Genomic DNA, 12418 nt, shown 5'->3' on the forward strand with positions numbered 1-12418 from the left:
TTCTTGAACTCTTGTCCCTTTCTTCCCCTAATCTGCTGTGTTTAAATCTTCGAGCAAGTGGAACTTTTCTTGCATGTGTACATTTTGAGATGGATTGCTGCAAGAATTTTGGAGAAGCCTTTTGTGTCCTTCGAAACTGGAACCAAGGCTGTTTCCTTCACGGCCGTGCACACTCCAGCAGTCCTGCCCTATTCCTTTCCTCCCATCTCCTCTGTTGCTTCCCTCCCAGAGCTGTGCCCTGCACTTTCTGTGGAGCCAACCAGGCAGGTGGGAAATACAGCACCTCCCTAAACTCTTCTGCACATCAGTTCTCCAGTGTGGGGAGCTAAACAGGTGCCTATTCCCACTTCGGGGAGCACAGGTAGGAGGGTGCAGCCATTGCATAAACCAGCTCACAGAGCTGCTGCCAAAACTGGAGTCATCCCAAACTGAGTGTGGCCTCTGAGTTTGTAGCTGGGCAGGAGTTCTGGCTCAGAAGTATGAATTCCTGAGTAAAGTTGTTAATTCCAAGGTCAAGATGTGTGCAGTATCAGTATTAACAGTTTGATTGCTGACTGTGTTGACAGATCCCTGCGGTTATCCTTATTCCCGAATAAAGGCTTAAATCCATTTTGGCTGATAGCTCTATGTTTAGTATAATAGGTTTTTGTGCCTTTCAAGGCATAACTTAACTGTGGATTTGGAGGACGGTCAATAAGAGGTGGACAAAAGTTCAGTAGTATCAGAATAAGTACAGTGTTGCATAGTTTTTTCAAATGCATTTTTCAATATGTCCTATCAGGTTAACCTAGAAAACTTTGTCCTGTAGATAATTAGTTGCTAAATATCATTCCTGGAATTTTTCAGACAAAGAGCTGAGTAAGACTGTTTCACATTCTGTAAAATTTGAAATGCTATAATATATTAAGCAATCAACATTAAATAAGAATATATGCTAGTAGAATCCTAAAGCTTTTAAAATTTAAAACCAGATGAAGCAAGTTAAGGTTTTTATTGCTGTTAACTTGTCTGCAGTGTAAAATGAATGTGTACTGAGTACTGTAATAAAGCAGTTGAAACAAAACCATGCATATAAAGAAAAAAAAAATAAAGGTCATCTCTCTTGTAGATATATGCTAGCTGTGCTGAAAGCCTTTTTTGCCGCCCCCCTCACTTACATTGCTGTTGTTAATAGCAGAAATCTGCCTGTTTTGATCTTTAGAAACATGTTGGACCCTTTGCTTGTGTGTTTGCAATAGGCTTTTCACTGGAAGAAACAGAGCAGCTGCAACTTAAGTTAATTTGCTTCCTTCAGACACAAAAACTGAAAGTTGGTACTTTGAGCTTGTGTAAGCTTTTTTTAAGGCCATGGGGTTGTACCTTTTCTTAGCATGTTTTAAAATGCAGCAGATAATGTTTCTAATTGTATTTTCCATGGAAACATAGTTGGGTTTTGGACAGCCTTTACATTTTTTTCTTCGTTTTTGTTTTGTAGCTGGCAGCGTTGGTGTGTGGCTTGCTCCTCACCAGATCATCTGGTGATCAGTGCAAGGCACGTATGTTTTTTCTTTTTCCAGGTTTTCTAAGTACATCATGTTGTTAGTCACTCAGACTTATCATTGCATCCTGGGTTATCAATCCTGGTTGTCATAGAATCATAAAATATCCTGAGTTGGAAGGGACCCACAACGATCATTGAGTTCAGCTCCTGACCCTGCATGAGACAGCTCCAAGAGTCACAGGAGGTTCCTGAGGGCATGGTCCAAACGCTTCTTGAACTGTGTCCACTGTCATTGTCAGTCTGTTTTGCAAGCAGAGTGACCTCATTTAGGTGACACCTCCTGTCATGATGGTTTGAAGAAGTGTGAAAACAGGAAGATGTTCAACAAGGATCAATGAACTGTCAGAGTTGTAGGCAGAAATAATCAACTGCACCAATACAGGACAGGAAGTAAACTCAGTATCAGTTCCTCTGAAAATACCCCAAACTTTACAGTGGAAAATTGGTTGAAATCGAAGTCACCTTGGATTGAGCTGTACAGACAGGGCTGTAATACCTGCCCCACATGCAAAAATCATTCTTCCACTTGGTGCATGTAAGGCTGTAGCTGGGGAGCACTACAGTGCAAACTGTAGTTTGCTGTCCACAGGGCTGCTGTAAAATTGCCCTCTGGTCACATACCCTAAATTTATGAATAAAAATTAAGTCTAAGTTGTCCCGCTGATAATCATCATTTGTCTCACCCAGCTTTTCCAGCACTGGGGTCAAGGTGCCTTATGTAGTGTAGTATTTTTACAAGATGCCAAGTGTTCATAATTAGTTTGTCATCTCTAACACATCCTGTTGGACTTTACCTGGTGTTACTTATGTACATCACAGCCCCTCTGTTGTGTGCAAGCATTAGAATGGCTGTAATGGAGAGTGTCCCACATGAAGGAGTTGCTGGATGTCGCTCCACAAATAACTATTCCTATTTGGCTAAAAGTGATAGGTAAATTGTTGAGTTTGTGTGCTAGGGAAAGCAGTAATTAAGAGTGAAAGCACTGGAGTGCAGTGTTGGGTTTGGTGGTTTCTCGGACAGTGAAGTGTAGCAGAGGTAATGGTACACACTCTCCATTTAGAACAGATAGGACAACTGTCCTAATTTCAGCATTTTTTCTCTTTCATTCTTGACAGAGGAATTTTGAGAATTTTATATCTATAGAGGTTTGGGGTACCAAGCATGAGGTGAAGGGCTGGTAGTTAGTGGTGCTGTGTCCTGTACTTCATGCAAACCTTCCCTTTTCCTTTAGTGAATGTTTTGGTCCTTGCTGTGATGGGTTCAAAGCAACATGTGAGACAGCCAGCAGGATCTCTGCCTTTTGGTCCTGCCTCTGATGTATAATCAGAGGTATTGACCCTGTCTCTGGGACAGGTGTATCTGCTTCCTCCTGAAATGGTGAGAAATACATTCTCCAGCTGTGCATTTTAGTAGGAGATAGCAGGAAAAAGTAGGACGCATGCAAATAGAAGTAGGAGCTGCTGGGTATTCATGTAAAATTGTTACGGAAAGCAGGTGAATGTATTCTGCAAGCTGTGAATGTCTAACCTGTGGCCTGTCAGGCTTGTGTATTTCCCCATGGTATTTTCAGTTTTACTTGTAGTGACCAGCTTCATGTGTATTGTAAAGCTCTAAAAGGACAAGCACATGCTATGATGGCTTGTTCTTCATTACATTTTTCAGTTTTTGTTTGAGACACACTGTCAACTCCTGGGTTACAACAGAGCCAGTACAATGAGAGAAGTGCAGAAAGTGAGAAATGTGTAATTTCGATATTCTTTGCAAACTGCCACAAACCCACTGCTGATATTTCTGCTGTTTCTCTGTTAAGCTCGAAAACAATTCTGAAATACTGTCATTGGAATGTTTGTTAGCTCTTTTTTATTATTTTCTGCTAGTGACTTTCAACCTCAGAGCTTATGCCAAGAGCTCTTAAAAAAGCCTCACAATTTTATTAAAGGACTGAAGGGTTGTAGTTGGTTGTACTTGGACAAATAGTCTAGAGCACTTGATAACAGATGTGTTTTATGCTTGGTGTCCATGTTGCTAAACTTGAAGTTGCAGCTTGAAACAGCCCTTATAAGATGGCCTGGAATTTATAGCACTGGTGTTAGCAGCAGATACAGGAATGGAAACCAGGAGACCTTACTCTGACCAGTACATAAAAAGACTTCTTTCAAACTTTTTCTTCTCAGAATTGAGGGTTTATTTACGAGCTTAAGGCAGTATGTGCTCTGCTCTTTATGTAGACATGTGCATATGCACTTGGGTTGTTTTGGGGTCTGGTTTTGGATTTTGAACCTTTCCCAGATAGAGCAGGTTTGTACTCAGAATACAAGGCTGTTTTCTTTCCTCAGGAAAAAAGAGGGAGGATGGCGTAGAGCTCTCTATCTAGGCTTCAACACATTACCTGTTCTTCAGTCTGTGCTTCAGCAATGGTGGTTTTGCTGGGACCCTGTTTAATTCTAAATTAAGCAGTGCTAAATAAAACTTCAGTGAATAGCTCGTTCACAAGCAAATGCCCATCCCTAGTAGTACCTGAGTGAATAAATCCGCACTGCACTACAGAAAAATGACCAAATGCTGTATTCTTCAGGGCTTCCAAATTTGGTCTGGATTGGGTTTGAGATTAAGGAAGGATGTTTTGTCTTCTGCTTCCGTGATAACATCCTGAGCGCTGCAGCTGGTAATAAAAGGCTGCTGGTCCTGGTCTTTAGTCATTGTAAGCTAACCCATGGTCTGTTGGGGAAAAACAACGCTCCCCTTCCTCTTTTTAAGAAACTGCTCTTGTGAATCCCTGAGCTTTCTGCTCTCCACATATTCAGGCCAAGCTGTGGAGCTCAGGCTGTGCTGACAAGCTTTTTACTGGTTTGCACTCCGTTTTGATCAGACACTGGAATGAGACCGTGCGTTCCTTGCAGCATCAAATGTTGAAGTAGTCCTTACATTATGAGGTTTGTCAGAATTAGTGTTCACTTAAGTACCATAAAAGTTTCTGAACATAAAATGAATCTCACTTCTGAGAGTCCCTGCTGTTTTGGAAACACTTGGGGGTCTTTGAGATGTGGAAAGCCTAATTAGAATGTGAGCTGCAGCTACTTCAAGCTCTGTAAAGCTATTTTATTTGAGCTGTAAAATCACTAATACTGATTTTTTGCTTCAGGCTGCCATGTTTCTGTTGGGGAGATTTTCCATCAACCTTTTTGAAAATAGGCTATTTATGGTATCTACAGCTTAGCCTTTATACAGGTGGTAGTAGTTGGAGGGAATTTGGAGGAAAATTCTACCTCCAGTGGTGAGTAGTTTTGTGCAGCAGATATGGAGGGCAATATTATTTAGGATTTGGAAAGAGAAGCTTAAATCCTAGAGTGGCCTTGTCCTGTGATTTTATTTTTGGTTTGTTGTCCCGACTTTGTCATGTATTTTACTTTGAAGGAGTTTCCAGGTTCCTTCAAGATGAATGGAAATAACTTAGACATTATTTCTTCTCAAAGAAACTAAAGACAGCAGTTGGTAACCCAGACACCAGCCTTCTGCTTCGAAAAGCTTCAAAGCTTCCTGTTCCGGTCTCCTGTTTCCAGCTGCTTGGCTGTTGTGGTAGGAGGCTGGGGGTGTGCATGTGCCAAGTCCGTGTGCGTTGACGCAGCAGCATCACTTCAGATAAGGATTCTGACAAAAGCACCACTGAGCTGTGGGGAAGAAAATCCCCTGGACTTGGTTGTGGTGGGGAGACTTTCTGAGTTACTTTCTTTTGAGTCTGTGTTTTGTGCTCTTCTTGTGCCTTGAAAAAGCTGTGGGTGGAAGAAGCGTTTCTATAGTGATAATGGGAATTGGAGAGAGTGGGAATGAAAACCTGTATCCATAACGCATTACTGCATTATAGTGCAATCTACATCCATTATTTAGGTAATATAATACTTGGTAGTTGGGTGCAATTTAAGAATACTCTTTCTCTGACTGTTTTTGGTAATATTTGCTCAGTGGTTGTTAAGCATTTCCACGGCTTTTTATATCTACCTGGAGAACAAGTATGCACAGTCTTAAAGGATGTCCAAACGTGGTACTGTAGACTTTGTTCTGAAAAACGTGGATATTTGGCATTTCCTATGTGTTATCATGATAAATTGAATTTAAGGAAAAGCCTAAAATATTTCAGCAGTTACATGTTCTTGAGTCACCCTAATTGGCCAATACATCTTTTTGTATTGAAAGTTGGCAGTTAAAATTAAATCACTGTGTGTGATGAGTAAATCAAGAAAAGAAAAACTGATTTGGCCAGGTCTGAGTCACAGTATCATTTTGCTGGGCAGATTTTTCCGGGTTTCCTTCAGATTCCATTCCTGCCTGACAGTCACCTTGGTGACACACAACCAGAGGCAGGAGGATTCATTTGTTCAACACGAGGATGAGACAGGAGCTGCAGGAGACCAGGCCATGTCTTGGGTTGTCTTTACAAAACCCTGCAGATGAATTTGAATATCCTGTGGTGCCATTTACAATAAATGTGCAGAGAACAAAAATGTTTTATATTGGGCTATGGTGAACTTGCTTTGTTGAATCCAGACAGTTTCCCTTGAAGCAGTTTTTATTTGCTGGTTTATATCTAGTTTGTAACTCTCAGAGCAGAAAACAATCCGTTTTTCTCTGAAATGAAAAGCTGTGTTAAAGCACCTCTGCTTTAACACCCTCTCTGAGGGTGAGTACCCTACTCCCAAGGGCCATTCCATCCTGGGACAAAAGTGTCTCAGATTTTTTGCAGACCTTGAAGGCTGTCCAGTTTGGAGCAGTGAATCTTTAAAGTTTCATTTTGTTACTTAATTTATCTGTGTTTTAGTTTTGTACTTGGTGAATTATTCAAAGTAAAATCCAACGATGCATGTGGTAGTTAGATTAAATTTTGTAGCTTTGGTAAGTCCAGGGAAATCTTATTGTAATTCAGTTAGGTATCATTATTTTTCTTAAAGGCATAGTACTGTGTTTTAATATCCAGATGATAAATTTTAATATGATTTATTATCTGGAAATCACTTGCAAGTATGGAATATATGGATTTACTGTGTGCTTTTCATAAAATGTTTTGCAGTAAAATGGTTTAATTACTTAAAATCAGTTATTTCATTTCAGTGGATTTATGATTTAAAATGAGAGAGCAGTATCAGATGTAAACAGCAAAGGCAGATACATCAACGTACAAGATTCCTATGTGTGTTCCTGACTTACTTTTTAGTTACATTTCACTAAAGGATGTTAGTGACATAATTTTTTTTTTTTTTTTTTTTGGAAAGCTGAAATTTTAAAGGACTGTTCTGCAGCTTTCATTATAATAACTCCATAACTTCATAGGAACTACCAGAACTCCAGCCTTGTGCATGTGACTGCAAAGTTGTCCTGAATTTAAGGCACCACAGTACAAGTCAGTTTTGCTTGGGTGAGCCTTGGGAGCAGGTCCAGGGGTGTCTGGCACTGTCAGAAGAAATGGTTTTGTAGGTCTGTGTTGTAGAGATGACTCCTGCTGAAATGATACAGGAACATGGAGCTTTGGAAAGAAAACAGTGTGTTCTGTTCTCTCTGGAAGAGCCAGAAAGGGGGAACCCAGGGGTGTGTACAGGGGGTGTGTGTGTGTGAGCTCTCTGGTCCATAACACAGGGCATGGATCCTTGGCTGCCTGCCAGGCTGTGAATGGAGCTGTGACAGCTCGTTAAAATGATCCTGGAAAGGACAGCGGGCTGCGAAGATAATGTCAGCCTGGGTGTGAGGCAGGAAAAGATCTTGGGAGCAAACAAAGCCGCTGAGGGGGAGCTGTGGAGGGCTCATCACTGCAGAAGTCCCCTGAACAGGTTGGACATGCAGATATGTTGGCAGTTACCTTACCCTGCCTTTAATCAGCTATTTTTCACTCTGGTCACAAAGCTTTAATGTATTCCTCAGCACTGCTCCCTTGCTGGCATTTGGCTTCAGGCCAGGCATTAATGAGTACCCAACCCCGATGCGATTTGGCTCCTTCAAATCTATTAGCATATCTTCAGAGCAAGATAAAACTCATTAAAATAATTTACATTTGGGCATTAGAATTTCTGATAATATTTTAGGACGTACTGCCGAACTCCCAAAACTGTGGCAGTGTCCTTCAGGTGAAACTAAAATTTACCCATTCTTTCTGGAAAAAGAACAGACTGCCAGATCCCTTAACTGCTCTTTGATGGTGATGAAATGAGTTTGTAACACGTGAGCTTATTGGGGGGATATCTCTGATAAAGGAATGCACACCGTTGGGTAAGATTTGGTTTATTAGAAATCATACTAAAATGTGTTGTGTTCTATTGTGCAGGACTCTAGTGAAGGTAGCTTGAGTTACAGAACAGCCCCGAATTACTGATTCTTGGAAGCTGTGTGCTGAAATCTTTACTTGACTGAGTTACAGATCTAGGCTTCAGCTCGTGCCCTCCCTGGTCTCTGCGCAGTTCACTTTTTTGACACACATGTTTTTGGTCTCTGTAGTCCTTGTTCAGTATCCCAGAACTGCTGCTGGTGTCTCTCTGTGTATTTTATGTTGAGGAGGAGTCAGTCACTGCCCAGGTCACTGTCCTGCAGCTCCAAGGCAGTCCAGCAGACATCAGGTGATCCAGAGCAGGTTCCCATGTATGAGCTCTTACCTCAGAGCCTGTAACAGAGCCATGCTTGAGCTGCTCGTCACCTGTGCTCAGATTATCCCAGCTAGATGACTGACCTCTGCTGTGTATGCTGGAACAGTGCTTGTAAATAAATGCATGGAAGCCCAAAGTAGTAGCTGCACAAAAGGCAGCTTGAAAGTTTCATCCACATGTAAGTACTTGGGATCTTTTAAGTGTTAGAGTCTCTTCAGCTGAAAATATCCTGAAATGGGCTGTAAAGATGGATGTCTTTGCTCACCTAAGTTCTGTAGATTTGGCCCTGGTGCTGTGCTAGTTCCCCAGTGGAAGTGCTGGCCCCCAGGGAATGTACATCTCACCAGCTTCTTCCCTTGGGAGTTAAGGAACATACAGGTAACTATTACCCACTGTAATTCGCTGAGGAGGTTCACATTTTGCTCTCTTTCCTTTGCCACATTTCATTTCAGTAGGTTTTGAGGTTTTTCTCTGTCATACATAGCAGTCGGCAGTGAAGCAGATCTAGGGTGTTGGTGTGTCACATTTTTGAAAGGCAGCAAGGACTGATCTTTAGAGTTTAATTTTTCTGAAGCTTCCTGTCAACTGTAAGAATAAGACGTGCTCTGCAAACTCTTGTCTGCTTTTACTTTCTCTCTTTAATTTCCTCTCACCACCCTTGAAATCAAGAACCATAATGACAAAGCAAAAGAGTTCATTTGTGGGTTTGGTGGACATCTTCACCAGAGCTGCATGTGTGTAGTATGTGATCTCTGGATCTGTGTTCATGTTTCCTTCTTTTTGTATTTCCTCATCTTGCACTCAGGCAATTGCTAATCATGTGATACTTTTGTGACTTGAGGCTTTTTTATTTTTTTAACTCAGATCTAGCTTTTTGTGGGATCCTCCTGAGAAAGCTGAGAAAAATGAAAGTGCTCGAGGAAAAGTAGTGTTGTGGTGTTTAATCTTGAGGGGAAAGGGGGCAGGTTCTCTGAGGTGTTTACTTCCAACACAAAATCATCTTGAGGAGTGGTAGTTTCAAACAATAGCATGGTTTTACTTACAGAACATAATACAATATTGGGGGGACCACTTTCAGTCAATGCAACAGGCTTGCATATCGCACCGTACAAGTTGACAGAAATTCAATGAAAAATGAAGCATCAAAGATTTTAAAGCAAGTATGCTTTGAAATATCAATTTGTGCTTTTTAAAACTACCTTTTCATGTGGCTTCTCTCATGTGACTCCTGATCTTTCATTCATGTTTAAAATTACAAGAAAAGTATCCCCTTAAAAAATAAAAAGAAAGAATTTTGTTCTTCAGCATTTGCTGTTTGAATGTGTTTAACTTTATTAATATAAAAACTGCTCAACACAAATGGAAATAATTCCCTGGTACCTTCATCAGTCTTGCTTGTATTTTGAATGTATCTCAAGCCTAATTTTTGTTTGCTTCCTTCCTTCAGGTTTTGAATGAAGAATGCGATCAGAATTGGTACAAGGCAGAACTCAATGGAAAAGACGGCTTCATTCCCAAGAACTACATAGAAATGAAACCCCATCCGTAAGTAGAGCTTTTGGGATAGGCTCCCTTGGTCTTGCTCTGGGCATCCTCACAAAGAGAAGGATGGTTTTCTACTAAAATTTTTACCAGATCTATCCAAATGTATGGGCAGATAAAGGATGGCTGGTGAGTTATGTGTCTCTGGGTGTAGTGTTTGCTTTAACTCCTTTCACAGTAGTTGCATAGCAGGGTGTTTCGGGAGGCTTTTCTGGTGCTTGCTCTGGTGTATTTTAGGGTCAGACAGAGCAGCCGTGGGGTTAGCAGCCATAAACCAGCAGAAAACCCTTTAAAAGAGAGTTGTAACTACCACTACCCCAGGAAAAGTGTCTGTCTTCTTGTGATGATTCTCAGTTTTACTTACTGAGCAGCTAAGAGTAAAAATCAGGGCATTCGCAGCTCTGCAAAAGTTGGAGGGTATTTGGAGCTGAATTTGTAGTATGTCTGTCACATCCTGAGTATAGAATCACAGAATTGTTAAGGCTGGACAGGACCTGTAACAGTCATCTGGTCCAACACCTTCCTCAGAAAACAGGCTGACCTCAAAGTGCTCTTACACAAGTATTGCTGCCTTGAGCTGCTGCTCCAGAGAGCTGTGTTTGAGTACCTGCTTTGAACCTTTCCCCCTAGGTGTAATGAACCCAGCACATGAAAACTGTAGCATTTCATGACTGGGTATTTTCTTTGTGTCAGTTCATGGGTTTCTGCTGTCTTCTGCTAAACTTCAGTTCTGCCAGCGTTTGAGATCCTGCAACACCTGAACGAGAACAGCAGGCTCTGGGTTACAGATTCAAAGAAAGGTTTAGGAGTGAGAAGCACAACCTGTAATCAGGGGTTTTACAAGGAGCTGTAACGTTTCATTTGCTCACTAAAAACTGATGATTTGTGTAAGTGTTCACTGTCATTATATAATGAAGATATTGCAATTAAATGCAATCAAGAATTATTTTTCTAAGGGCCCATTTGAAATAGCAGAAGGAATCTTCTGAGGGCCTAGCCCCAAGAAGGAAAAAGAGGTGTCACACTTTAGGGCAGCCAAGTGGGAAGTGAAGAAAGGACACGCAAGAAAATTCTGAAATTGTTTAGAGGCTTGTTTTTTCTGTAGTAACATGTTTGGTTTACCCTGATTGTGCCAGTCCACTGGGGATCACAAATCCACCCTGCAATTTCTCTCACATTGATTTGATGCTTGTACCTTCTCATGACAGTTTTTCAGGCATTTGAGTTATTCTGCAGTGATGTCTCCTATGATGAACAGTTTATTCTATGATCCTCCATGGTATTTTGTTTTAAAGGAATAGAGCTGTCAGTTTTTCACTTTTTTTATATCAAAAGGGAATGAACAATATTTAAGCCTGCAAGTGAGCGAATTTGGTAGTGGTTTTTAAGCATAGTTAATTTGATCTTATCTGAAGATGTTTTAAACTGCTGATGGCATCTGGATGGAGGCAGTGCCATGTGTCAGCAATGCTGGGAGTCTTAACTACTGCATTTTAACAACCCTGGGAAATTATGCAGAAGTTTTTATAGCGTAATGTTGGCTTAGCTGTGGTGCAGAGCTCTAGTCATACAGGTCATACAAAAAGCAAACTGCAGGCAGCTGAGCAGTGAGAAAGAGAATGTTCTTTACTCAGACTATCATCAAATTGTTTCAAGAGATTTTGGGAAGAAAGCGACTGAATATAGCTTTAAATCCTGTCCTGGTATCGAAGACTTGAATCTTCCAACTGCATAGCTGGTATTAAGTGCAGTGTTTCTCCTTGTATTGTGCAAATCTTACAGATCACTTTGTAACTACCAGCAAATGAAGCTGCAACGAAAATGTGGCACCTCTGGGTGACCAGACTCACCTGGGGGTAAACCTAAAGGGTTAATCTGAATTGCCACCTCAATTAACAAAGCAAAGACTGAGCAGAACTAGGCAGGACAGAGAAGAGCTACAGGAAGCCCTGGGCAGGGAGGCACAGCAACACCTTGCTCTTGAAGGGGGCAGGGGAAGACTTTGCTGTTTATGAAACACACCGTCGATCTGATCCAGGCTATCTCAGGTCTTTGTGTTTGTTATCAGCTTGTCCTGGGGATATTGCTGAAATCTCACTTAGCAGTATTGTAATTTCTGTGGAGGAACTCAGCCAAGTGAAGTGATTGTGCGAAGTGAAGCTGAAAAAATTGCCAAAGTGCCGATTGAGGGGAGGCTGGAAGCGATGAGAACCGGTGCTGTACAATCAGTGCAGCTCCCTCTGGCTGTGCAGCATCAGCAGGAATGCCTGTGTTTGGTTCTGCAGTGCTGACAGGATGAGTTTTACCTGCATTACTGAGCTTGTTGGAGTCAAGCCTTACCAGGCTTAGCCCTTCAGAAAAAAAGTTGTGGGAATGTCCTCACTTTGCCTAGTTCTCCACCAGTGATTTTGGACATGCTGTGATGTTTGTTAATTTTTTCAGATATTCTGTAGCAAAGATATGTGTGCAACACTTCTGCTGCTTTACAACTGTGTTCTTAAGTAGACAGTAGATCTGCAAAATAACTTTGTTTCATCTCTGGCCTTCTCATTTAATTCCAATTCTTTTACTCTGGCTAACGTGGTAATAAAGGTATAAAACTGCAAGGAAGCTCAAGAATTGTGAAAGGTTTTTAGTCTTTCTATTTGAAGTGCCTTAAAAGCAGCTGGCAGAAAACTTACATAGTTTGGCACTGTCGCTTTGGAAGTGTTA

The 12418-nt window shown here is 41.3% G+C and overlaps 1 protein-coding gene across 1 annotated transcript in view; it reads left to right on the forward strand.

Annotated features, from left to right (window-relative positions):
- The window catches only part of GRB2 (growth factor receptor bound protein 2), a 51186-nt gene that overhangs the window by 32715 nt on the left and 6053 nt on the right, over positions 1-12418 (forward strand). Inside the window, exon 3 of the mRNA XM_040081711.2 lies at positions 9612-9709. Coding sequence (XP_039937645.1) covers positions 9612-9709 — 98 coding nt within the window. The remainder of the gene's footprint in view (positions 1-9611; positions 9710-12418) is intronic.

The sequence above is a fragment of the Hirundo rustica genome, chromosome 18 (genome assembly GCF_015227805.2).
Source record: "Hirundo rustica isolate bHirRus1 chromosome 18, bHirRus1.pri.v3, whole genome shotgun sequence".
Lineage (NCBI taxonomy): Eukaryota > Metazoa > Chordata > Aves > Passeriformes > Hirundinidae > Hirundo > Hirundo rustica.